Here is a 22,871-nt window from a genome sequence, read left to right as displayed (position 1 = left end):
GCAGCTGGAGCTGCTCGGGCTTAACTGGGCTCTGAGCCGCAACTTGTGTGTTTGGGGGATGATGGTACAACCCAAACAAAAATGAATTAATACCTGGCTGTGCGGCGCCTGTGTATGGAGCAGGACTCGCGTTTGCGAGAAGGCAACTGGGGGAACGGGTGCAGAAGACTCTGTGCTAACGCCGCCAACCTTTTCCCGGCGTGTCTGGGAGGCAGAAAGCTGCGTGTTTTGGCATGTGTGGCGTTGGGCGCTGAAGTGCTGCTGAGTTTCTATTTCTGCCAACGGGTGGGAGCCCAACGGCGAGGCGGCCAGAGGGGTTCGCTCATGGGAGGGAGCGGGGAGAGCGCTGCCTTCTTGGCACTTCACCAACTGCTCTCAAACTGGTGTGAAAAGTGCGTTGTTTAGTAGGTACCTCCGGACTGCGGCTGCTCATCTGTCAGCCAAGGCAGCGCGCCTTGGTGATAACCAGTCCCTGGCCATGGAAGAGCAGTTTGCTGGGGACTCCAGCGTGGCCATGGGTGGCTTTAACGAGCTTCGGGGTGATTAAGGCTCCTGCTGTGTGCGCAGCGAGCCCTGGCTCGCGATGGCATCGCCCCTTTGCCAGCGGCGTGCGGGGATGGGGTGAACCCTGCGGAGGTCCAGCAGCCCAGAACATCCGTATCCAGGTGCCCTCTGTGGGGAACGCAGCTGGGGGGGTTTGTGGGGCTGGTGCCCCCCTGTTCCCGGGGAGGACACAAGCGCAGGGTCGTGCCTTTCTGCTGGGAAGTGACATTTTTATGTGCAGGTTTATCAGAATAGGAAAAAGCCGTGAGCTACGCCTGGTGTATAACAACGTTGGGTTGTCCCCTCTTCCAGTGAGCCCTGGCCCTTTACTCCTTCAGCTCATACCTCCCCGGTTTTGCAGGACTTCGCTTTTTATTTATTTTTTTAAAAAAACATTTTAATGTTCTGCGGCTCGCTCCAGCCTCAGCCCCGTCCCTTGCCGCGACCTGGCCCGTGCCTTGCGGTGGCGGGGGGGCCGTGCCGGTGCACACACCCCTGCAACCCCCATCCCCCGGGGAGTCCCGCGTTATTCGTGACACGCCACGCAAACGGCTCCGGTGCCGCTGCCGGCGGGGCCGGGCCGGGCCGCGGGCACATGGCTGCGGGCGGGCGCTAGGGCCCCGCGGACTACACTCCCCAGCGGGCTTTGCGAGCCGTGGGCGGGCAGCGCTCTCCCATTGGTCGCTGCCGCCCCCGCTCCGGGCGGGGATTCGCCGGCGTGCGTGAGCGCCCCGCGCCCCTGCGTGGCCGTGGGCGGAAGTGTGGGGTACGGCGGCCGCGGAGGCTCCGCGGCGGAGGCGCTGGCGCTCCCCATCCCCCCGCCCGCCGCCGCCTCCGCGCCGCTGCCCTTCGCTGCTCGCCCGGCTCCTCCCGCCCGGGATGGGGGCCCGGCGCCCGGCCCGCCGGGGGGGCGCCCGGCCATGAAGGGCGGCGGGGGAGCCGCTCCCAGCACCTGCCCGCCGCGACGGGACCGCGACGCCCGGGGACCGGCGGGGCTCCTCCTCGGTGAGTGGCGGGGCGGGGGGCGGCTCCGGGGCCGGGAGCGAACGGGCTCCGTGCTGCGCGGGGGAGGGAGCGGAGGCGGCGGCACCGTGCGGGGGTTGAGGGGCCCCGGGCGGGGGGAGCCGGTGTCTGCGGGGGCCGCGGCCGGGGGGCATCTCCGGGAAGCGGCCGCCCCGGGGGCTGCGCTTGGCGGAGGGGCCGGGCCGGGGCGGCGGGGACCGCCCGCTGCCGGAGGGGCTCGGTCTGTGTGCGGTGGAGGAGCCGCGAAGCGAAAGCGGCGGTTCTGAAGGGCGGCAGCGCGGCCGGGGCTGGGGGCTGGGGGAGCCCCGGTGCCGCCGCTGGAGCCGCTTCTCCCGGGCCGGGGGAGGGGGCGGCCCCGGGACCCCCCGGCCCGTGTCCGGACCCGTTTCCGTCGCGCTGTTCCCGTTCGGTCCCCACTGACTTTCCTCCCCCTGCTGCTGTGAGGTTAGGGCCAGAGACTGGGATCAAGTGCTTGTTTTCTTTCTTTTCTTTTCTTTTTTTTTTTTTTTTAATATTTTTTTTCTTTTAATTCCCGGCTGCTGCTAATTTTTTTTTTTTTTTTTTAATCCTTGTGTACTCTGTGTGAAATGGGTGGATTCCTACCCACATCAATAAGTGAGCCCATGGAGAAAGTATGCAAATACATGCTGTTATGCTTTTATTATTTTGCATGCATATATACACACATACACACGCACGTATATACGTGTTCCTGCGTATTGCTTCCACAAGCCTTGTTTTCACAGAAAAACTTCTAATAATCCCCGTTGTGCTGCTGACCAAAGAGTTCTGGCTTTGGTGGTGCTGTTTTCAAGTGGTAGCTCCTGAGAAATAGAGGAATCGCTTTGTAGGCGAGTGCTCTGCTCGGTGGGTGCAGAATTTAGTCACGAGCGTTTCTTTATCTTCATCACATCGGGAACAAACCCCATCCCTGCACCCGGCACCGCCTGCCTGACAAAGCTGCGTGTTCGTGATTTTTTTTTTTTTCTGTCGGCCTGTTTATTTTTAGGGTCTTAGCGCCTGTTTGTGGAGAATAGTTGTTCCATCGTCATAGCAACCAGGCTGAGTGTATTATAAACATTATTAAAGGAAACCTTTTCCATCCAAAATGAGACTTCCTTTTCGTAATGAAGTTAGGATCAACGTAAAACGTTTAACCTCTTGATTGGGGTTCACTCTGTAGCGTGATGCGGAGATCTGACCCCTGACTCTTGGACAAGGAAGCTTTTACTTTCAGCATTTTGCCTTTTGGAGCTAATTTAATCTGTTGTCAGTAAACATTCTCCTGGACCCATTGTGGTGGCACATATGGAGGAAGCAAACGTGATCTACTTGGAGAGGAGCTTCCATGGAAATCAGTATTTTCACGGCTTACTGGGAAACAATCGCATCAGTGTCAGAAACCAACCGAGGAACTGCTCAAAGGCATTTCATATTTCAAGTTTACCATTCTCTCTGTTTGTCCTAAACCTTCCCGTGTTCTTTTTGGTCTCTTATCATACTAAAAGGAGAGGTAGAAAAGGGGAAACTCTTCATCCAAGCGCGGTAAAGCGGCGAAATGCCGTCTGCTGCCCAGAAAACGGCCACGCTGGGATGTCGGTCGTCGTTGGCCAAGGGTGGAGGATCAGAGCGACGGCAGGAGCTGGAGGAGAACACGGACCGTGCTTTCAAGTGCCCTCGTTGGCCGTGTTCAAACAAGTTAAAACATTTTTAAGTCTCGGGGTCACTAGTCAAAACCGTATTAGATAACGAAGCGGGTGCCACTGTCACCGCGTCAAGATTTAAACCAAACAAAAAGCTCATCGACTTCAGCCAACTCGAGTCTTCAGCCATAAGTACGGTGGGAATCCTGATGCCGCTGTTCTCCCTCGTGACTTGTTTTCTGTTGCCTTTTTACTAGTGCAGGACGGTTTTCTTGGGCATCTGAAAGGTGGAGAACACTAGAAACTACTTAGAAAAGGAAATACCCTTTTCTCAGAGTTAAGCAGCTGAAGCAGATTGTTCTTGAACCCCCAAATATTTGCTTACACCTTAATTTCATGGAAAGTATCTTAATTTTTGAGCCAAGAACCCAACATTTATTGCAACGTTTGCTTTAATTAAATACAACCATCGAACTTGGAGTGGGATTAGGCAATGAAAACTCCGGAGCGGCTCTTATCGTGAGGACATCCGCCAGCATTTCCTTCCCAGGAGCTTCCTGCCCCGCGAACCTCGGCTTCTCTTTCAGAACAAACCGATTTTCCTGGCTGCTTTGCAAACAACGGTGCAGGGAATGCCAGAGCCAAGGGGAAGACAAGAATTTGTTGGAGTCTAGGGTGGGTTTTTTTTCTTATTCTTGCCCGATTTTAGTATTTATTAGAGAAGGTATAGCTGGATTACTACTTGGAATTTTTTTTAACGGTGGTCTCGCGGATGTGGAAGTCTGCATCTCTAGTTTAATTTCTTGTAAACAGTAACTTTAGTCTACAAATCTAACAGGCTTTTAACTGGTAATTCACCTGTCTTTGGGAAGTAAGCAAACAAAACAAGTGACAGTGACAGGAGCAGCTAAAGTACTTTACAATGCTCTGTGTGTTCTGGAAAAGGACTAAATACCCTTATGCACTTCCCACCACATCCGAGTGTGTCAATATTTGGATATTAACACCCTGAAGAGGCTGGTTTTTTGATTTTTTTTTTGGATGTGTTGGGCAGCCGGCTCTTTCTAAAACGCATCAAAATTGATAACATCCTAAAAGAACCAGTTCAGGTGAATCATTGTCCCAGGGGCTTGAAAATATTTTATGAACGGTTTATTGGTAGTGGGGTGTTTGAAGTGCTGTGCTGAGGAAATTGTTGCTTGGTTGTGTGTTGATAACCACTTAATTAGATACTTCATTAGGGTGTTAAAAAGCTCCTATCCCTTTACTAAAATAAAAGGAATAAGGCAGCCATTTATTTATTTAAACAAAGACACTGAACAACCTGATTTAACTTGGAAGTCAACCCTGTTTTGAACAAGGAGTTGGGCCCGTGACCTCCAAAAATCTCCTTCAACCAAAGTTATTCTGTTGTTTATTTTCCTGGAATGACCGTCGGGGCCTTGTGTCTGCAGGAATATTGCACAACGTAGCCGGAGTTATTGTCTACAAATTCCTGCTGTTCACGCACCGTGGCCGTCCCGAACCATGGGAATAGTCGGGTCTTACCAGTCCCGCTTTGCGTGTGTGCGGAGCGCTCGTGTGCTGTGTGCACAGCGAGCCCGGCTTTCCTGCAGCTGTGTGAAGACTCGATTTGCTCGTTAAAGACTTGATTTGCTCGCCTGCTGAACGTCTGGCTTGTGCCATTGACTGTGAGATCCCCAAGACCGTCTCCAAATTACCGTTGCTGCCTTTTTTGTTTCTTTTTTTTTTTTTTCCTCTCTTTTTTCTTTTTAACAGAAGTGTTTGCGATGTGAGCAGCGGTTTTGGTGTCACCCTGTGCGTTTACCTCCGTTCTGTGCTGCTTCCAAAGTCGTCTTTTGAGGTGTTACTTCTGTGTAAATACCTCAACAGCTGTAACGGTGCCAGTTACTTGACTTTGTCCTCGCTGTGTAACATCTGTGTGACATCCTTCCTTTCCTCTGCCTCATCCCGTGTGGGTTCGGTAGACCTGCCGGCTTTATTCGGTCCGTCTGGAGGAGTCATCAGGCTGCAGATGCTTCTGAGAGGCTGTTGGAACAAATGCAGGCGAAAGATGCCTCGCACTGTTCTCAGCGTCGACTCCAAGCGCAGAAAATCTGCCGCAAGACCTCGACGTGTGCCCAGGTGGCCAAAGAGGCCACCAGCATCCTGGCTTGTGTCAGGAATAGCGTGGCCAGCAGAACTAGAGAAGTGATCGTGCCACTGTGCTGGGCACTGGTGAGGCCAAACCTCGAATGCTGTGTTCGGTTTGGGGCTCCTCATCATAAGAAGGACATTGAGGTGCTGGAGCGAGTTGAGAGAAGGGAACGGGGCTGGTGAGGGGCTGGAGCACAAGTGTGATGGGAGCGGCTGAGGGAGCTGGGGGTTCAGCTGGAGAACAGGAGCTGAGGGGAGACCTTCTGATCTCTGACCTGCCTGAAAGGAGCTTGGAGCCAGGGGGGGTCGGGCTCTGCTCCCCAGGAACAAGCGCCAGGACCAGAGGAAACGGCCTCAAGTTGCGCCAGGGGAGGTTGAGGTTGGATACGAGGAAAAAAATTCTTCCTGAAAAGGGCTGTGGGGCATTGGAACAGGCTGCCCATGACAGTAGTGGAGTCACCATCCCTGGAGGGGTTTAAAAGGCTTTTAGACGAGGTTCTCAGGGATATGGGTTAGTGCCCGAGTTGGGTTATGGTTGGACTCGATGATCCTGAGGGTCTCTTCCAACTGAAATGATTCTATGACTCTTTGAAGCCAGGGGATTAGGTCGTGCCGGAGCATCGCAACGTGTCCCTCCCCTCCGAGCACCAAGGGACGAACGCCTGAGGTTGTTTTGCGGTGGTCAGTATAGCTGTTGGCCACGGGGGACGTTCCATGTGCCGCTTCCCGAGCGGTTCCTCCGCCTGCTGTGCCACCCGTCGTTGCGCACCCGCATCCGCAGGAGACGCGGAGCCCCGGGGCTCTGTCATCAAATGGATCGTGGAGCACGTCGGGGCGCAGATGCACGAGTAGAAGTCACCGGAAAAGATGCATATCTCACGTCCTGGCGCTTTTTTTTTTTTTTTTTTTTTGTAAACTCGAGGCTTTGTCGAGTCAAGGCCTCAAACAAAGCTCCAGGAACCTCAAACAAAGCTGCAGCAGCAGGAGAAAGCTCGAGCTTGCAGCGCTCGTGTTTAGATAACTGCGGCCAAATGCTGTCAGCTCCTCAGTCGACTTCAAGGGTCATCTGTAGGCGTCAGAGAAGATCTCAAGACAATAATAGTGCTCTATTTTAGCGTACTCATTACAAAGTATAACTGCCCTCTGCCTCTAGCGGCTATTTTTTCCTCGTGCTCAGATGGTGCAGAAGTGGGAAGACTGTTGTCAGCAGCAGCAGCGTTGCTTCTCTGCCCCATTCCCTCGTTTGTCTTTTCAAATCAGACCACCACCTTTCTCCGTAGACTCTTAGAAGGAAAACAACCTTGGGCAAAAAGACGGTTTGCAGTGGCGTAATTATTGGTGTATTCATCTTGAAGAAAACGCAATCAAACCGCGGGGCTTTTTCTGCTGACGGGAAGCCGCGCTGGGAGATGGATGCCTTTTCATGAAATGAGACACAGTTTTGAAAGAAGTGGAAATGCTGTTTACAAATCACGAGAGGAGGAACATCTCCCTGCTGTTAGCATGGAGTGGGACAGGGGGTTCTTGTCCTTATCCTGATTGCTTTAGTTTAACTAATGAGCCCGTAACATCTCTGGAGAGCGTGGGCTTTGCTGTGTGTCTGAATAAAAAGGACAAAAGGAAGATGTTCTGCAAAATGTGGATGGCACAAGGAGCTTGAACTGCTGGAAAGGCCCATGTAGGGCGTCAGGCGCCTTCTGCCCCAGGTGCTGCAGAAGGAAGAACCTTTTTAACATCTTAGTTGATTCTTAAACAAAGAGAAATACTCATCTCACCTGTACTCGTTTTGATTTTGCATCTCGTGTGATGTTTTTCTTTTCTTCTGCTTTTTCCTGAAGAAGCAGCGGTTCTTTGATGTGTTCTTATGCTGTATCAAAGCAGCTTTAATAAAAAAGTTAAATGAGATGTTTTGATTCATAATACAACGTTGTATCCTGTACGCATGTTATCCTTTCCCAGTTCCAGCTTACTCCTGGACTCGGAAGGGGCAAGATCCACCTGTGATCTCATTGATTTGACCAATTTGAGGGTTATTTTCTGGCCTTCCCTTTGTTTGTCTATAATCTTCAGAAAAACCTCCCTGCTCCCAGTTCCATTGAGGTACCTCTCCATTGTTTCCTGTAGATGGTGTGCAATTAGTGTTAAATAAAGAGGGACATTCATTCTCTCATACGCTCTATAATCTATCCATTAACAATTCCAAGGTGTTCTATGATAGGCATGGAATAAATAAAACCTCTGCACACTCTTATTAAAGTGTATAACTAAGACTTGTTAAAGTAAAGGGTGCTGAAGATGTGCAATGTACTTCAAGCGATGGATGGAATCATGACAACCCTGAAGCCCGTAAATGCCTGAACCATCAGTAGTAACTTGATCAATCGGATGCTCCAGCTCGGTCTGTTCAGCCAGAAAGCTGCAGTATTTGGGATTTAGGCAGCGTGAACTCTATTTTGGTCAATGCTCCTCAGAACGATGTAGCTCATCACTGGAAAAGGTGGGGTTTTTTTTAAAAAAACCAAAATTGTATCTCCATCATTTCGTCTCTCCGTGCGTACTCTGTATTGCTGAACTTTGTGCTGGTCTGTCAGCGTCGTACGTCTCCAACTCTATTCAAAACCAGCCCTGACCTGGGAAATAACGCTTGGCTGGTAACGCTAGTGAGCTCTGAGAATAACGGCAAGGTGCATCTTAATAAAGGGAAGCAACCCAATGAAATAACAGCATTTAAATTCTGGGATGAAATCTGCACGGATTGTTACGAAGAGGGGAAAAAAAAAAAAGCCTTTGCCGCTCTGAGATTCTGCTGCTAAGCGCGTTTCTACGCGATTCCTCCCGTTGCATCAGTCGGCGCTACTTGGCGCGGAGCTGCTTGTGGGTTTTGAAAGCACTGGAGATAAATGTAGCGTGGGAATAATCACTCAGCTTCGTTTTCTTGCTCTTTCTCCGTTAACACGTATCGCTGGTATTGACAGCTCTGCAGCAGGGTGGAATCGAGTCCTTCTGTCTCCGCAACGCCCTGTGCATCATCGCGACAGGATAACGGTGCTCCGCGATGCCTCAGATATGAGACGATACGGGTAAAATGCAAATAAAAGTCGGAGGAGAAGGCCTGGGAGTGTTCTAACGTGGTTGCTGGGCTCCGAGTCCCGTACGGTTCGCGGCGCGGGGAGCGTCTCCAAGCACAGCGTTCAGCAGCTGGTATTTTCTTAGAGTGCCGAGCAATTAATTTGGGCAAGCACGGAGTTGTATGCACGCAGTAATTAACGAGGAAAGCACCTTAGGCCAGCATAACAAGGTGGTGTGGGTGTCCTTCATTTTGAGATTGTTCCTTGTAATTGCGGCAATTTAACCGGCTTGATCAATGGAGCATCCCTGCGTAGTCGCGTCAGTGCGCCATTAGGCAGGGATTCTGAAAAATAGGTTAAATGCAATGAGCTCTGCCCAAAAAAGTACCTGCCCTAGGGCACCTTATTTAAATAAGAATGCGTAGTCCTGTGTAAACTGTCAGCAGTAATTCTTTTACAGGGCTGAGTGAATTCTGAAGCTCTGACATGTAGACCGTTCTCTTCCTTATATAGGGCTGGATAAGCGCTGGGCAGTAATGAGATTGGAATAAAAGGCTTTGGGAACAAAGATGAACTGGCAGTCCTGGCTGAATCTTAAACTTATCCCCGTGTGTACGTGGGCTTCAAACAACATGGGTGTGGGTTCTGCTTGCCCAAGTTGGACTCGATGCCTTTGTTTTGGAGCTTCTGCTTGTGGATTTTATTTGGTTGCTGGGGCTGCAGATTCACTCAGATGGAAACCCCTGTACTTTTTAGGTTTGTCTTTATTGTGGTTTAACTGTCTGGGGGGAAAAAAATACCGAGCAGTTACACAAACCAAAACATTTTTACTGTAATTCATTGTGATGGTTCTTATTCCAGAGCGGCTGGGTTTGTTTTTCTTTCATTGGAAGAAGTTTTAGCTGCGTTAATAGAAGCTGTTCTGTTCTGGAATAAGGGAATCTATATGAGATACTGAATTGATATAATTTAATCTGGTTTAATTCACAACATATCTTATACTTCTTTTGTGCAGACAGGATTATTAGTGTTCGGCTTAGCAATATCCGGCAGTATTGTTTTGCGTAGTCAGATGTGGACAAGGAGCAACGTCATCTCTGCTGCCTTGTCTGTCTTTGCTGAATTTATATATTGACAGCGTCAGTGCAAGAAAACCACCCTGGAAGTGCACAAATCAACTGCCAGATACTAGTCCTAGAAAGCCTCAGCCTAAGTGACTGATCTAGGTAAGACATGGTAGGAATCGAGAGAAAAGCAAAAGCAGCATCCGAAATGGTTTTATTTACTTTCATGTTTGCTCTCTTAGGAGAGCCAGGGATGATGTGTGGAGAAGAAAGGAGATTTGAGAGGGGTTGGCTGCTCACAGAGAGGGGTAGAAATGTGAACTGAAGGAAAACCGAGTAACTCTGCGCTGGCACCTTCACGTCGCTTCAGCGGTTACTCGATGGGCTCTGTGTTCTTAGCGGTCCCGAGGCTGGAGGCGGGTGAGGAAAGGAGGAGGTGGTTGGATTTTTACCTGGGTGCACCTGAGCTGTTGCTCACAAAGCAGCACAAGTCAGAGTGGGTGAACGTGGAACAACTTAGAAACATCTTTTTTGGACAGTGACTCATTGCAACTTACCCAAAGTGACCTGATTTAGTTAAATGAGGCTAAATTTAACCCATGTGAAAAGTACTGACATGTGGGAGGAGACGACAGCACTTGGCTCTCAGCCCCTCCGTTCTGCAGGGAACATCTTTCACGGCTGGTGACTAATAATTTTTACTCTCGCTGGCGTTGGAAAGAACATCTCTGCTCCATTACCCCCTCGTAGGGAGACGAAGAAAATGCACTGTTCCTAATCTCTTGCCTCTCACCTTTCTGAATTTCAGCTTACTGCTATGGACAGTGCTATCACCCTGTGGCAGTTCCTCCTCCAGCTCCTCCAGGAGCCTCAGAACAAGAACATCATCTGCTGGACCTCCAACGACGGGGAGTTCAAGCTGCTGCAGGCAGAGGAGGTGGCCAGACTGTGGGGAATCCGCAAGAACAAGCCCAGTATGAACTACGATAAACTCAGCCGTGCTCTCCGATACTATTACGTGAAGGTAACAGAGTCCGTAAATCCACCTCGAAGCTCGATCCATCTTACCAGCTTCTGCCTAATGAGCTTTGTTTCCTTTTTCATTCTCTTCAAGGGGATAGGTGTCAATTCTGTGTCGCAGACTTAAGTAAGGTGTACTAGTTCATGTTTATAGGTTGTTTTTTTGCTTTTCATTTATCATTGTGCTGCGTTTCTTCCCCACTGGTTATTTTATAAGGTACTAGATAGCTTTGTGCAAAATATTATCTCCTTTGCTCTATGTCTCGGCTGATACGAATCTGCCTTTCAATACTAATCCCTTCTCCAAAAATAGGTGCCCTCGCAAGGGTTAAAATCCTTGACACTCCGGTTTAAGCAACAGAATGATGATGATGATAATTGAGATGGTGAATATTGCACCACCTTGAGATCTTTTCTGCAATTTTCTCTATGAAGGGGCTGTCAAAATAAGAATTTTTCAGTAAAGTGGCCCATAGTATTTTTGTTTTTCTCCATGTATTCAGAATTGCACCTCTAATGTTGTCAGCGAGTTTAGTCCAACAGAGTAAGATGCTTCTCTGGTTGAGCTGATTTCTTTTAATAACTTGTGAGGGCCCTTCATCGGTGTACAGGTAGTGTCAAAAAGCTGAAGCAGAACCAGAGTGGGGGAGTCGTACCTTCCTTTCAATGAGCCATTTATCCCACAACTGTTATTGTGGGGTTGTACGAGAGAAAAAATAAAACACGGTTTCTGAGGAACCTGTCAGTTTGTAGCAGGCGTTGTGTGTTGCTTGGGGTTTATTACTGGGTAGCACAAATCTGATTTTGCACTGGGAGATCTCAGTAATAATAATCGTATGACAAATAAGAATCTGCCTAGGTCCAAATTGTGTGTGGCATTTCACTGGGGAGCAAAACAAGTTTGACAGATGCTATTTTGTGGTATTGAAATAGCTGATTACCCTACGTTCTGCTGACTAGTTCAGCTATTTATTTTATTATAATCTTATTAAGAGTAAAGGTGGTTTGATTTGAAGTGTCAGGTCTCAGTTCTGCAAACCCGTAGGGTTTAATTGTGCGGGTTCTCCTGTTCGACTACACTTACTGTACCAGGTCAGTGACCTTTGGTGGCGATAATGGGTATTTTTTGTTTCTTAGCGGGTCTTTTAAAATCTGTTAAACAGATTTGCTTGGCGGTTTCAAGGCTGTCGTTAGCATGTTTAATGTCAGGTTAAGCTCACCTGTTCTAGTGTTTCGTCTGTGAGCTCTGGAAATTATACTTCAGGAGGATAACTAAATTGCAAGAATGCAGTGTGTTTTTTTTTAAAAAAAGAAACAATTTTTGATGAAAGATTACAGACTATCTGATTCTTTGGTCTATTTTAGGCAGGGTTTGTAGGAAGAAAATTAATCTGAAGAAGGTCTAAACATATATATGTCTTCTTACCCACAGAATATCATTAAAAAAGTGAACGGTAAGAAGTTTGTGTACAAGTTTGTTTCTTACCCGGAGATTTTAAATATGGATCCCCTTGTCGTGGGCCGTATAGAAGGAGACCCCGAAATGACTGGTTTTGCAGAAGTTAGCAGTGCTGCGAAGGACGTGGAAAACTACGGGAAGGAGAAGTCGCAGTCGTGTGCTAAATCCTCCAGCCGCAACGACTACATCCACTCAGGCCTGTACTCCTCTTTTACTCTCAACTCCCTCAACTCTTCCAGCGTCAAACTCTTCAGGTCCATCAAGATCGAGAATCCAGCCGAGAAAATGACCGAGAAGAAACCTGCTCAGGACCCAACGCCCTCCGTCATCAAGTTTGTCACCATGCCCTCCAAAAAGCCTTCCTCTGTCCCCCTGGTCTCTACCACGGCGGCGGTTTCTGCCGCTTCCACGGCTTCGGCCGTTTCCACCGCGTCCTCGCTCCCCCTGGGGTCGGAAGAGACTCTCCAGACGTTGGAGACGCTCGTTCTACCCAAGTTAACTGTCCCTGAAGCTCCTTTGCCCAACTTAACCACCAGCTTCACCCCGACTCCCCCCGTATCCTCCGTTTCTCCCGCTCTGCAAGTTCCCTCCACGCCCCCGTCGCCGCCCCTGAGCTCTAATCCCGACCTGGACATCGACACGGACATCGAGTCCGTGGCGTCTCAGCAGCTGGAGCAGGTTCAGAGCCTCTACCCTCAATCCCCAGAGCCCAAAGAGCAGGATTCCTCGGCGCTGGAGAAGGAATTTGCCAATCACCTCTCCAGATCTAAAAAACCCAAAGGGCTGGAGTTGGCTCCGACTCTCGTCATCACGGGCAGCGATCCAAGTCCGCTGGGGATCCTCAGCCCGTCTCTCCCAACTGCTTCTCTTACTCCAGCACTTTTCTCTCAGGTAACCTAATTCCCTTCCTGTATTTATGTTTTTATTAGCAACAGTAGCGCTCATGTTATATTTTAAAACAGTGAGGCGAGGCGAGCGGAAAACGAACGCTCAGTAGATTGTCTTTGGAGTTCGGAAACTCGGGATGTCGCTCCCGTTTTTCTTATAAAACAGAAACTCTATTCGCAGTCAGTATTAATGCGCCCAGGTGGTACATCAGGGCTACGCGGCTGTGCAGCCTGAGCGTGTGGAGGCAAAACCCAAACCGGCACCAGCAGGATCCTTGGTAAAATCTTGCCAGGGTGATATTGAATTATTTCAAAACCCCTGGACCCTGCCCTTATCCTTCAGGCTGATTCTGAAAATGCTTTAAAAATAGAGAACGGCGGGGGTGTCTGTTCAGCAGTTTGCTTTTACTTGATTCAGTAGCCATTTAGTTAAGACCAGAGTATTGTGATTTAAAAGCACTAAGAGCAGCTGCTTAGTTTGGTTGTTATCTTTGTGTGGGAAAGGAAAGCTTTTACGCCTCGTGGAAAATTTGGAAGAGAACTGAATCCAACTAGGCTCTTAAATTGTTCTGTGTGTATTTAATCTCTTTCCTGTAATAAATTGGAATTAGAATGAAACTGTAGGGAAAGTGCGAATCGAAAACCGAAATGGCTGAAGACAGGAAAAATAATCAAGTGCAGTTGCTCTTTTGGCACCATTCAAAGTGTTGGGCCGGTGAACCTGGAACGTTCGGGATATTTAGAAAGTGGATACAAAAGTCTTTTGTTGTGGCTCGAATGGTCGGTGTCGCCCAGACCGTTCGTGCGCCCGCAGCCTGCTCTTTTTAAATTCCCGGACCGCCTTTTCCGAAGCCGCTCGCAGGGGCTGTACGCTGAATTAATCGCCGGAGGAGCCGACGTGCCGTGGGTTCCAGCGGGATCTGGCAGCTGCGGGGGGGGAAAAAGGGCCAATATCTCAGCAGGGGGAGGGAGAAGCCGGATGGCGGCGGCTGCTGGGGGTGGTTTGGAGGCAGGAGAGGAGGTGGAAAGAGGGGATGGGAGTTCTGAAATTTGGACCCCGCTGCGGGAGCTGAGGTGGTTGTGGCTGGATATACACGAGGTCCGAGTTCCTCGGGGCGGGCTCCCCGGCTGACGTGTCGCGCTGTGTTTTGCAGACCCCCATCCTGCTGACCCCCAGCCCCTTGCTCTCCAGTATCCACTTCTGGAGCACGCTCAGCCCGGTCGCTCCGCTCAGTCCTGCAAGGTTGCAAGGTGCTAATACGCTCTTTCAGGTAAGTTCGAGCAGCGCTTTAATTTATTTAATTAAAGTTTTAAACGAACAGCAGTCTGTGCTGTAGTTAGAAATGGACATATTTTTTTTAGGTTTGCCCTTCCTGTAAAACTTACCTCCCTGTAACTTTACTGGTTGAGATTTTCCTGGAAACTGAGTTTTGTGGCCCCGTTGGTAGTTTTAATCGCTTGTTAACAGTCTCTTCTGTTCAAAGTCCTTAATTAAATCTCAGCACCGGTAAGAAAGAAGATTGCGTAATCTCTGTGGCAGTACATAGCACAGTTATTTATGATCTCTAGTTCTGCTGCCTTCCGTTGTTTGCAAACTCTCAGCTTCACTGTTTTTTAATAGATATTTTTATTTAACTAATATAGAAGGAAAAAAGTCCCCTGTATTTAAAAATAATCCTTCAGCTGTGATTGCTTATGCTTTTCCTTCACCTTCCACTTAGGAATTGGAATAACCACATCTGTCGTCCGAGTACAATTTAACTAGTTGTCTTCTGGGTTTATATCTGTCATCTCCATGGAGATGACGGAAGTAGCTTTGATGTACCAGGAGGACAGGGAATAAACAAGTAGGTCTGAAAATGCACTGGACATTTTTCTCTATAAATAGCTGATAATTAACTGAAGAACAATTTAGACCATGGTTTCCCAACAGCCTGTGTTAGTGTCATTTATTGGTTTAGGACATAGGTGGTGCCACTGAGGTTTTTTTGAAAGTTTGGGTTTTTTTCTTTGTTGTGGTGGTGTGTGGGTTTTTTCTTCACCTACATGCACAGATATGAGAGGAACGGTAAATTAAAATGGCCTCTTCACTAATCATTTTTGTTTTGTCTCTTAGTTTCCATCAGTGCTGAACAGTCATGGCCCATTTACTCTGTCTGGACTGGATGGACCCTCCACCCCTGGCCCGTTTTCCCCTGATCTACAGAAGACATAGCACACGAACTCATGGACAGGACATACTGGCAAGCAAGGGAAAGACAGGACACTTGTATTTAACCGTGTTTTTTAATGAGCAATTTATAATTCCACAGAGATTATCAACAATCATAGTTTTTGCCATTCCCAAGTAAAATGCCTTTTTTTGCAAAATTCCCTTTTTTGAAGACCCAGGTTGGGAATGTATATGCAAACGCCTTAATAGGAGCTGGAGCTCCAGTCTCTTCTCTTCCCTCCTCGGTTTGGAAGAACTTTGCTATGGTTAAAAAGGGAGTTTCAGTTGGTGTTGCAGTAACTGAGTCTGCACTGATTGCAGCGAACGGTGTCAGAGAAGTCTTTTCTCTGTGACTCTTGGAAAAAAAAAACCCCTCTGTTCTTCTGCTTCCCGTGCTTGGCGAGAAGAAATCTAATCCCGATCGAAGCCGGCGTTCCGGGAGATGCTTGGGAAAAGGGATGTGCGCATCGGCTTGAAAACTTCACAGCGACGAAACAGCCCGCGTCTTTTTTTCTGCTGTAAAAACACCTTTGTCTTTTTGCAGGGAGAAATTTTCAAGGAGTATTCGATGGTTGCGTTCCGGAGATACGGACAATTTTTTGCGTGGCGTTGTGTCCTGACGGTGCAGCCCCTCGGAGGAGCGGCCCGGCCAGCGTTGGCTGCTCCCCTGCCCTCCCGCGGGTGCGACGCGAGACGACCCAACGGTGGGATTAGTTCCTTTGAGTTCTCAGAAAGTTTGAATGCTGAAGTCCAAACATTTCTTGTGCCAGAGACCTGTGACACAGAGCCTGTCATCTCGCTGCTAGAAGATGAGCGGGATGGTGGATTTTCCACGAGTTTTTTTGGCGGGCGTGTTTATTTGGTGAGGTTGCTGCCTGATGCTGGAGTTTCAGACCCAAACCGTGGGTGAGAACACTTAACGTTACTGCTCTTTCCCCACCGTTGAAGTGGAGAAGCTCCTTTTCTACCAGCACTTATCTCAAGTTTTGCTTTAGATCTATTGCTTTTTTTTGTTTTTTTTCATTTGATAAAGCACTTAGATCCAAAATAAGTTAGGCTCAGTGTATACAGCTAAGCTGAGAGGTACCGTGGTGTATCAGCCTCGCTGTAAATTTGCGTTTGCTTTGCTTTCCTCGGTGGCCGTGTGTGCGTGTGTGGATTAATACAAGGTTAGTTTCCAGAGCCGCTTGAAACGCTGACGAAATGAATTTTGTGGTGTCGGGTTTTTAAACCTCAGGAGGCCTTTTAAGAGAACCGAGGAAGGAAAGAAGAGAATGAGTCTCTCCTCGGAGACGGGACGTCGTGGTCCGCTGGCACCGGGGGCTGTTCCTTCTGCTTTGGGCGTCCGATGTCAGGCAGCAACTTCTGATTGCTCCTGTGTAACATAAAATCCCCACTAGAAAACAGATGGAGACCATCTCTTTTCGCATCCTCACTGGCTGTCTTCAAAGTTTTCAGGAGCAGAGGAAGATCGTTACCATTACAGCAAGAGGAGCTGGCTGTGTCTGCTGTATATATTGCACCCGTCTAACGGATAACTGGGGAACTCGAGCTTTCCAGAGTTTTCCTTTTGCCGCTTTTGCAGACTCTGAATTCACTTTAAAGCGTTCCGACAATACCCGAGGCTTAATTTACTGTAGCAATGTTATCTTTCTGTATTCTAGCGTTGAAACACGTAAACCACTTGGTGTGTTCCTGACGTGACGCCCTGGGCGGGGGGGTGCGATGGAGTTGCTTTTTGAGCGTTATTCATCCAGAAAGTCCCCTGCCCGGTGGGAGAAAAGAATATGCCTTTTTTTGGTGGCTATAGCAGGGAGTGAGCTCCTGTGGGGAACTGTTTTGTTAGGTCGGAGGCATCATCGTGCTTCGCGTTTTAGACATCAGCAGATGTGGGATCAAGTTCCTGTGCCAGTGGCTCTTAAAATGACAATGTGCAATATTGACTTTTTTTTTTTTTTTTTTTTAAAATGCAGAAAGAAAAGCTGCAGGTTGTAATTAAGAGCAGGCACCTGGAATTTTCTGGTTTGCATGATGACCCAGGAATCTGCTCTAGGAAATATATATAGCTATATATAAATAGCAGCACTTTTAATGGTGGTTTTTTAGGTCGGCCAATTTTATGCCCACCGAGTGTGTGGACTTGAGAGCAACATTGCAGACTAGGATTAGAATTTAAAAATAATTAATGAGCACTAAAGACTTGCAATTTAATTGCTTCCCTTCCCTTGTCCCCTATGGAAAAAAAAGCCAAGTTTCTGTGTTGAAAAAGTTGTGTATGTGCACACGTGCACTTGATTTTTTCATAAACTGTATCACTTTCAGCGTAGGTATGCAAGAGAACCAAATGCTGACATAACTTGTCGGTTGTGCTTGGCGGAGTTTCGTGCTCTTCTCCAAGCGGCTTCATAAAATTGCACTGCCAGAGCTGCTGGATGAGATCCGCGTTCGCTTTCAGGAATACCTTCCGCAGAGAAAATTAATACGAAAACGCAGCCTGTGCGTGTTGGTTTCAGTCGGGTAACATCCAGCTTCCTCTCAGCACTGCGAAGATGGTTGGGTTTTTTTGCCTTCTTAAGCACCTGCCTGGGAAAACAAAAGTCCCGGGTGGGATTTGAATCTCAGGAGGCAGTTGGGAAAGCAAGTCGGGAGGGGAGGTGGGACGGGAGCCGCTCGCTCCTCTTCTCTCCATTACGACTTTCAGCTCACTTAAGGCAATGTTATCTTGTATATACGCTGCCTTGTTAAGCGTACGTTTCCTGACAGGTAGGGAACTGCCAGTGTTTGTGGATCACATTCCGGACGGAGCCCGGTGCGGCCGCGACTTCTCGGAGCTGCCGGGACCTTCCCGGGCTCAATTCGGGAGCGGTTTGCAGCTCTTTGGTTTTAATTTAGCGTAGGGAAGGTGGGGGTTTAAAAGGCTCTCTTTTAATTATCATGTTAGTAATATGGGTAATAGTACTTTGTCGGTTTAAAAAAAATAATAGCGCAGCATTACAGAAACATTTTAGTACAATTCATGTTGCCGAAGTAGCCGTGGTATCGTCGAATGCTTGATAATGTTTGCATCGGTTCATTCCTAGATGGTGGTAGAATTAGACTGGATGAGCATGGAAGCCGAACATCTGTCTTGCCTCTGGAAACCCCTTTTCCGTGTCCCCGCTGCTGTACTGTAGCCCTGCGGAGCTGAAAAGCTCTTGCTGCTTGTGCTGCGTCTGGGTTTTTGAGATCCCGAACTGTCGGGATGGTGCTGGCAACACGTTCCGCTGGCAGAAACGAGCCCTGGGAAGCAGAACGTGTTAATAATACCCTCCGGCTGTAGAACCGTACTCGTACCTGTTTTCAGAGCATGTGATCCTGGTAAAGAGGGTGATGGAGGAAAGTTTTGGGTTGGTTTTTGTTTAGTTTTGGTTTTTTTTTTTTCTGAACAGTTTAAGTCTAGATCCGTGTTTCAGAAGTCAGTTGAATGTAATTCCTATGCACTGCCTTTAGCACCGTCGAGTTGCGTTTTGCAATAGGTCAGGAAGTGATAAAATTCCTTGAATTTGAGAACTCGTTGTTTGAACTTAGAGCATCCTTAGGGCTTCAGTATCCACGGAATCTTTGGTATAACGGAGCGCGCGTCATGATTCGAAAGGCTTTGGCTGTTCAGTGGCTTGTTTGGAATAATTTCTCCCTCTGAGATGTTTTCAAACCTCAGATCTCTGGCAAACAGATTCTCCTCGGTGTTTTATTTTTTGTAGCGTTCGTTTTAACCGCAGCGAAGGCTGTTTCTGTGCGGATCTTCCTCGACGCAGCTTTTCAAAACGTGTTAGTGTCCCATTCCCTCATGACTTTGGCTTTCATGGGAGAACTTCTGCAGGTTGAGACGGGCTGGAAGAGCCGAGCGCGTAGATGCCGTTTCTCAGGTGAGCACAGGTGCAGAGTTCCCATCCATTTCTGTAGCATTTTTTTCCAGCGCTGAGGTCAGAACCTACAGTTCTGGCAGCGTTGGCTCCCCATGGTTTATTAGTTTATTTTTTTTTTTCGTTACCTTTTGCTACCGTTCCATAGCATTTTTGTACGTACTCGTGTAACCTCTTCCATTTTTAATGCATATTTGTTTACAAGACGCATCTCAGTGTTGTATCAAGAGGCTATCTTGGTATCGTCAGCTATGAAAAAAATAAACTACATCCGTAGTTAAGGAACATTGTCAAAGTCGACAGGTATTTTTAAAACTTGATGTTTGAGTTTTGGGTGTCCATAGCAATTTTGTTCTGTTTCATTCCTTAGTAAGAAACCTTCTGGCTTCTGAGGTCGTGGGTATGGATGGTTAATTTGGTCTTAATCATCACAAAATTATTGCGACAAATAGCCCGAGCCCCACAGCATCTTACACTCAGCGCATCAGCTGAAAATCCATTAGAATTGCAATTGCGTTGCGTAGGATCTAATCAAGATGTTTTAACGATGTCTTGCCGAAACAGGAATGTTTACGGTTTGATTGGAATTTAATTAAACAGTAATTGGCTGCCGTTTGGGCTGAACAGCATGAGCAGATCTGCGCAACGTGGAAGCGTTTGGCTGTTGCCGTTGAGCGGCGGTGAATCCGTGACGTGCTAGAGCTGATCTGCCGAAATCGGAGCCCGTCAGATGGAGATTAAAAGATAAACCGCAGCGACGGTTGTTTTACGGGGTCCTGTGGGTGCCAAGGGCTCTGCCTTGGATCGACATCTGGACACGGGAGAATACGTTCACTGCAGGCTGTCGCTTCTTTTTGGAGGATGCAGCTTTGCCGACCGCAACCGTGCCTTGCCAAAAAAACCGAACAAAAACCAAAATAAAAGCGACCTGCGAGGTAAGAAAGCTGGGCAGGGCCTGGTGTTTCTTCTTGAACGCGTGTGCTGATGTAGTTCCCTTTTGGGACAGCGAGCTGTCCGCTTCGTTTAAATTATTCTGCTAAAAAAAAGTAAAAACTGACCGGAATTTATTTTTGCTCATCCCCTCGCAAAGAATGTCGTGGACGCCTTTGTGGAGCTGTCCCGGCCATCTGCTAAAAAGCATCTTTTGAGAGCTGAAAACTTGGGGTTTGGCTGCATCGTTTAAGAGACCGGAACAACTCCCGGTGTGCGCGGACGCGCGTCCACACGTGCGCTCGGTCTGCCTTCCGGATTTGTATAAATTACACTTAAAAGCAAATACCGCGCTATGCAGTTGCCACTTTTCAATGTTTTGCACAAGCCGGTGAGGTTCTGGGGGGCTTTGTTGGCTTTTTTTCAGTACTCAAACCATCCGAGGGTGTGGACGGACCAGTTGCCAAAGGTTATTTCTCAGCGCACCTTTGACGTCGTCGGGAGCCGCATCTGCTAAAAAAAAAGGTGTCTTAACCGTGTCTTTGAACAGTTTTATGTGAGTGGAACAAAAGTTTGGACTCCTTTTTAACTTCAGACGCTTCTCTGGTGAGACGGTGCGGAAGGTTTTCATCTCAGAGTTGGGTTTTTGGTGGGGGCGTAAAGGGGAATTCGGAGCCTTTGGCAAGCGGGGGTGTGTCGATGGAGAGGCCGAACTGCTGAACAAACAGCACACGGAGGGGGCAGAGCAGCACCTGCCGTGCTGTACCCAGAACTGGAAGCTATTTTTGATCGTTTATTTTCATTTTTAATAGTTTTTGGAGCACAGGAAGGCTTTGAGGATGGCTCTGCGTGGCTCCCGCTGTGTGCCGGGGGGCGCTCACGATACCCGCGTTTGCTCCGGGCTCCTCGATGTGTTGTGGGTTTCATTTTTTATTTTATTTTTTAAATTTTTTTTTTTTTTTTTTGCTAGCATGTCTTAAATCTTCAGGCTTTGAACCCGCTTTCTAGAATTGTGTTGACTTTTTGTTCTGCTGTTGTTCAGTTGCACAGAGTTTTCTATATATGATGTACTAGTTTTAACGTTAATTCTCTGTGAACAGGGTTGAGATTATTCATTGTAGTTTGAAAAAAAAAAAAATGAAAAAATAGGTTGTGTTCTAAAACTCCCTTTTAAAAATCTTGTTTGTATTCTGTTGCAGTGTTACCAGATGGCCTTATGTACGTCACAGTGTTTTGTGATAAGTACAGTAGCACATTTAATGCTTATCTCCCCCCCCCCCCCCACTTCTGTTTTTATAGCTGAGAAGTATATTCTTAATAATAGAGATGAATAAACGGGGCAGTTTTAGCAACGTGTATGGTCAGGGTGGTGGTTGTCTCCTCTGATGTATATTGGGACAGCTGGGATTAAACTGGGGCTGGAATGGCTCTGAATAGGGATCGGTTACCAGCGAGTGGGGAATTCAGAGAATCTGGGAGCTGGTGGCAAATGCTTGTAAATCAGAATAGATCCGTTTGTAAAGCAGGATCCGTTTGCAGGTCAGAGCGGATCCCTTGGCTTGGCTGCAGCCGCTCCGACTTCCACCCGCCGCGCATCTGCTCTTTGCAGCTTTTTGGCTCAGGTGGAGCCAGGGCCGGACAGTTTAAGTTGATTTTTTGGAGAACTGACCCTGCCCGGCTGCGGGGACGCGTGACAGTTGTTGGGTTTATTTTCAAGGTGCGCGTCTGTTTTGGAAAGTGACTTTCTGATGCCTTTAGTGTTTTGCTCCTCAACTGGATTTTTAGGTTCACCTGGGTTCTTTGCAAACGGGGAAGATGACTCTGCAATGTGGTTTTTTAATATTACGGTAGCTCCGCCGTCTCTGCTTGGAGCAGACATTGTCTTTAACTCACCCTTTAACTCGGGAATGGATTCCATTGGACTTTCCTGTAATTTTAGTACAACCATCCGTGGTAAAAATTACATTGAAAGCAGCAGAGAGAACATTTTCAGTTACTCTTTCCAGAACAGAATTGCATTTAAAATAAATATATATGTATCTATAAATATAATACCAAGTCAAGAGACAAAACAATGTTGTAGTGAGTGTTTTAACTTCCTACACTGGAGACTTTTTCCAGACACGGTGTTTTAGAACCAGCTGTAACCTCAGACCCTTTGGTGCTCTCGTTACAGTTGGCGAAACTTGCCTGGGAGGGAATAACTTCTCAGTTTAACTTTTTATTGAAAATAATACCTTATAATAAGAGTATCTTAATGCCATTGTGTTCTAAAAAAAAAATGCTGGTATGTAATGCAAGTACATAAATAGCCAAAGTTTTCAGTAATTGTTCAGTGTTACTAAATTTGCTTTTATTTTACCTTCCAAGATAACATATGAGGAAGACCTTCAGCATGTTGATATATTGGGAAAAAAAAAAAAAGTCTGATCAATTTATAGCGGATATGCAGTTATCTGAACATATTTCAGGTTTGAATACAATTGGGAGGCAAAGTTCTAAGATGCAAAACTTCCTTTGGAGGACACTTCAAAGTAACAAACGCTGCTTTTCGAGAGCGGCGTTTTGCAATTGTTATTCAAACATCATGAAGGTCTTTCCTGAGAAATCAGGTGACTTTTCTATTGCTTCAATTTTTGTGCAAAAAAAAAAAAAAAAATCAATGTATTGCAATCTTTTTTAAAAATAGGGTGGGAATAGTTAAAGAAAAACTATTTTATGTAAGAACTGACAGAGGGATTTGCTTTGTATAATGCAAGCTGGCTTTAAAAAAAGCATTGTAGCAAATTATCCAAGTCAATCATATGTTAATAGTTATGTGCAACCAGACATGCAAAACAATTGTATTTTTTTAAATAAATATTTTTAACAAAGTTTCTGATCTTTTGACTGTTTGGGGTTTTTTTTTTTTCAGTAGAGGAAATGGAAAGTCGCAGCAGATGCAGTTGTTATTCCCAGCTTTG

The 22,871-nt window shown here is 47.4% G+C and overlaps 1 protein-coding gene across 1 annotated transcript; it reads left to right on the top strand.

The window, feature by feature from the left end:
• The first annotated feature begins 1,459 nt into the window (after window positions 1-1,459).
• On the top strand, window positions 1,460-22,738 carry ELK4 (ETS transcription factor ELK4). The gene is made up of 5 exons (XM_065649547.1): window positions 1,460-1,548; window positions 10,307-10,522; window positions 11,951-12,868; window positions 14,019-14,135; window positions 14,981-22,738. Exons 2-5 carry the CDS (start codon window positions 10,316-10,318, stop codon window positions 15,077-15,079), a joined length of 1,341 nt encoding a protein of 446 aa, XP_065505619.1. The 5' UTR covers window positions 1,460-1,548; window positions 10,307-10,315; the 3' UTR covers window positions 15,080-22,738.
• Window positions 22,739-22,871: the final 133 nt, after the last annotated feature.

Source organism: Caloenas nicobarica, chromosome 21 (genome assembly GCF_036013445.1).
Source record: "Caloenas nicobarica isolate bCalNic1 chromosome 21, bCalNic1.hap1, whole genome shotgun sequence".
Classification (NCBI taxonomy): domain Eukaryota; kingdom Metazoa; phylum Chordata; class Aves; order Columbiformes; family Columbidae; genus Caloenas; species Caloenas nicobarica.
Note: the sequence above shows the minus strand (reverse complement) of the source record. Positions and strands in the feature narration are given on the sequence as shown.

Coding starts and splice junctions, on each gene's coding strand:
- ELK4 (XM_065649547.1), top strand. CDS start 10,316: ATGGACAGTGCTATCACCCTGTGGCAGTTCCTCCTCCAGCTCCTCCAG. Junction 10,523..11,950: donor TCCGATACTATTACGTGAAG/GTAACAGAGTCC, acceptor TCTTACCCACAG/AATATCATTAAAAAAGTGAA. Junction 14,136..14,980: donor GTGCTAATACGCTCTTTCAG/GTAAGTTCGAGC, acceptor TTTGTCTCTTAG/TTTCCATCAGTGCTGAACAG.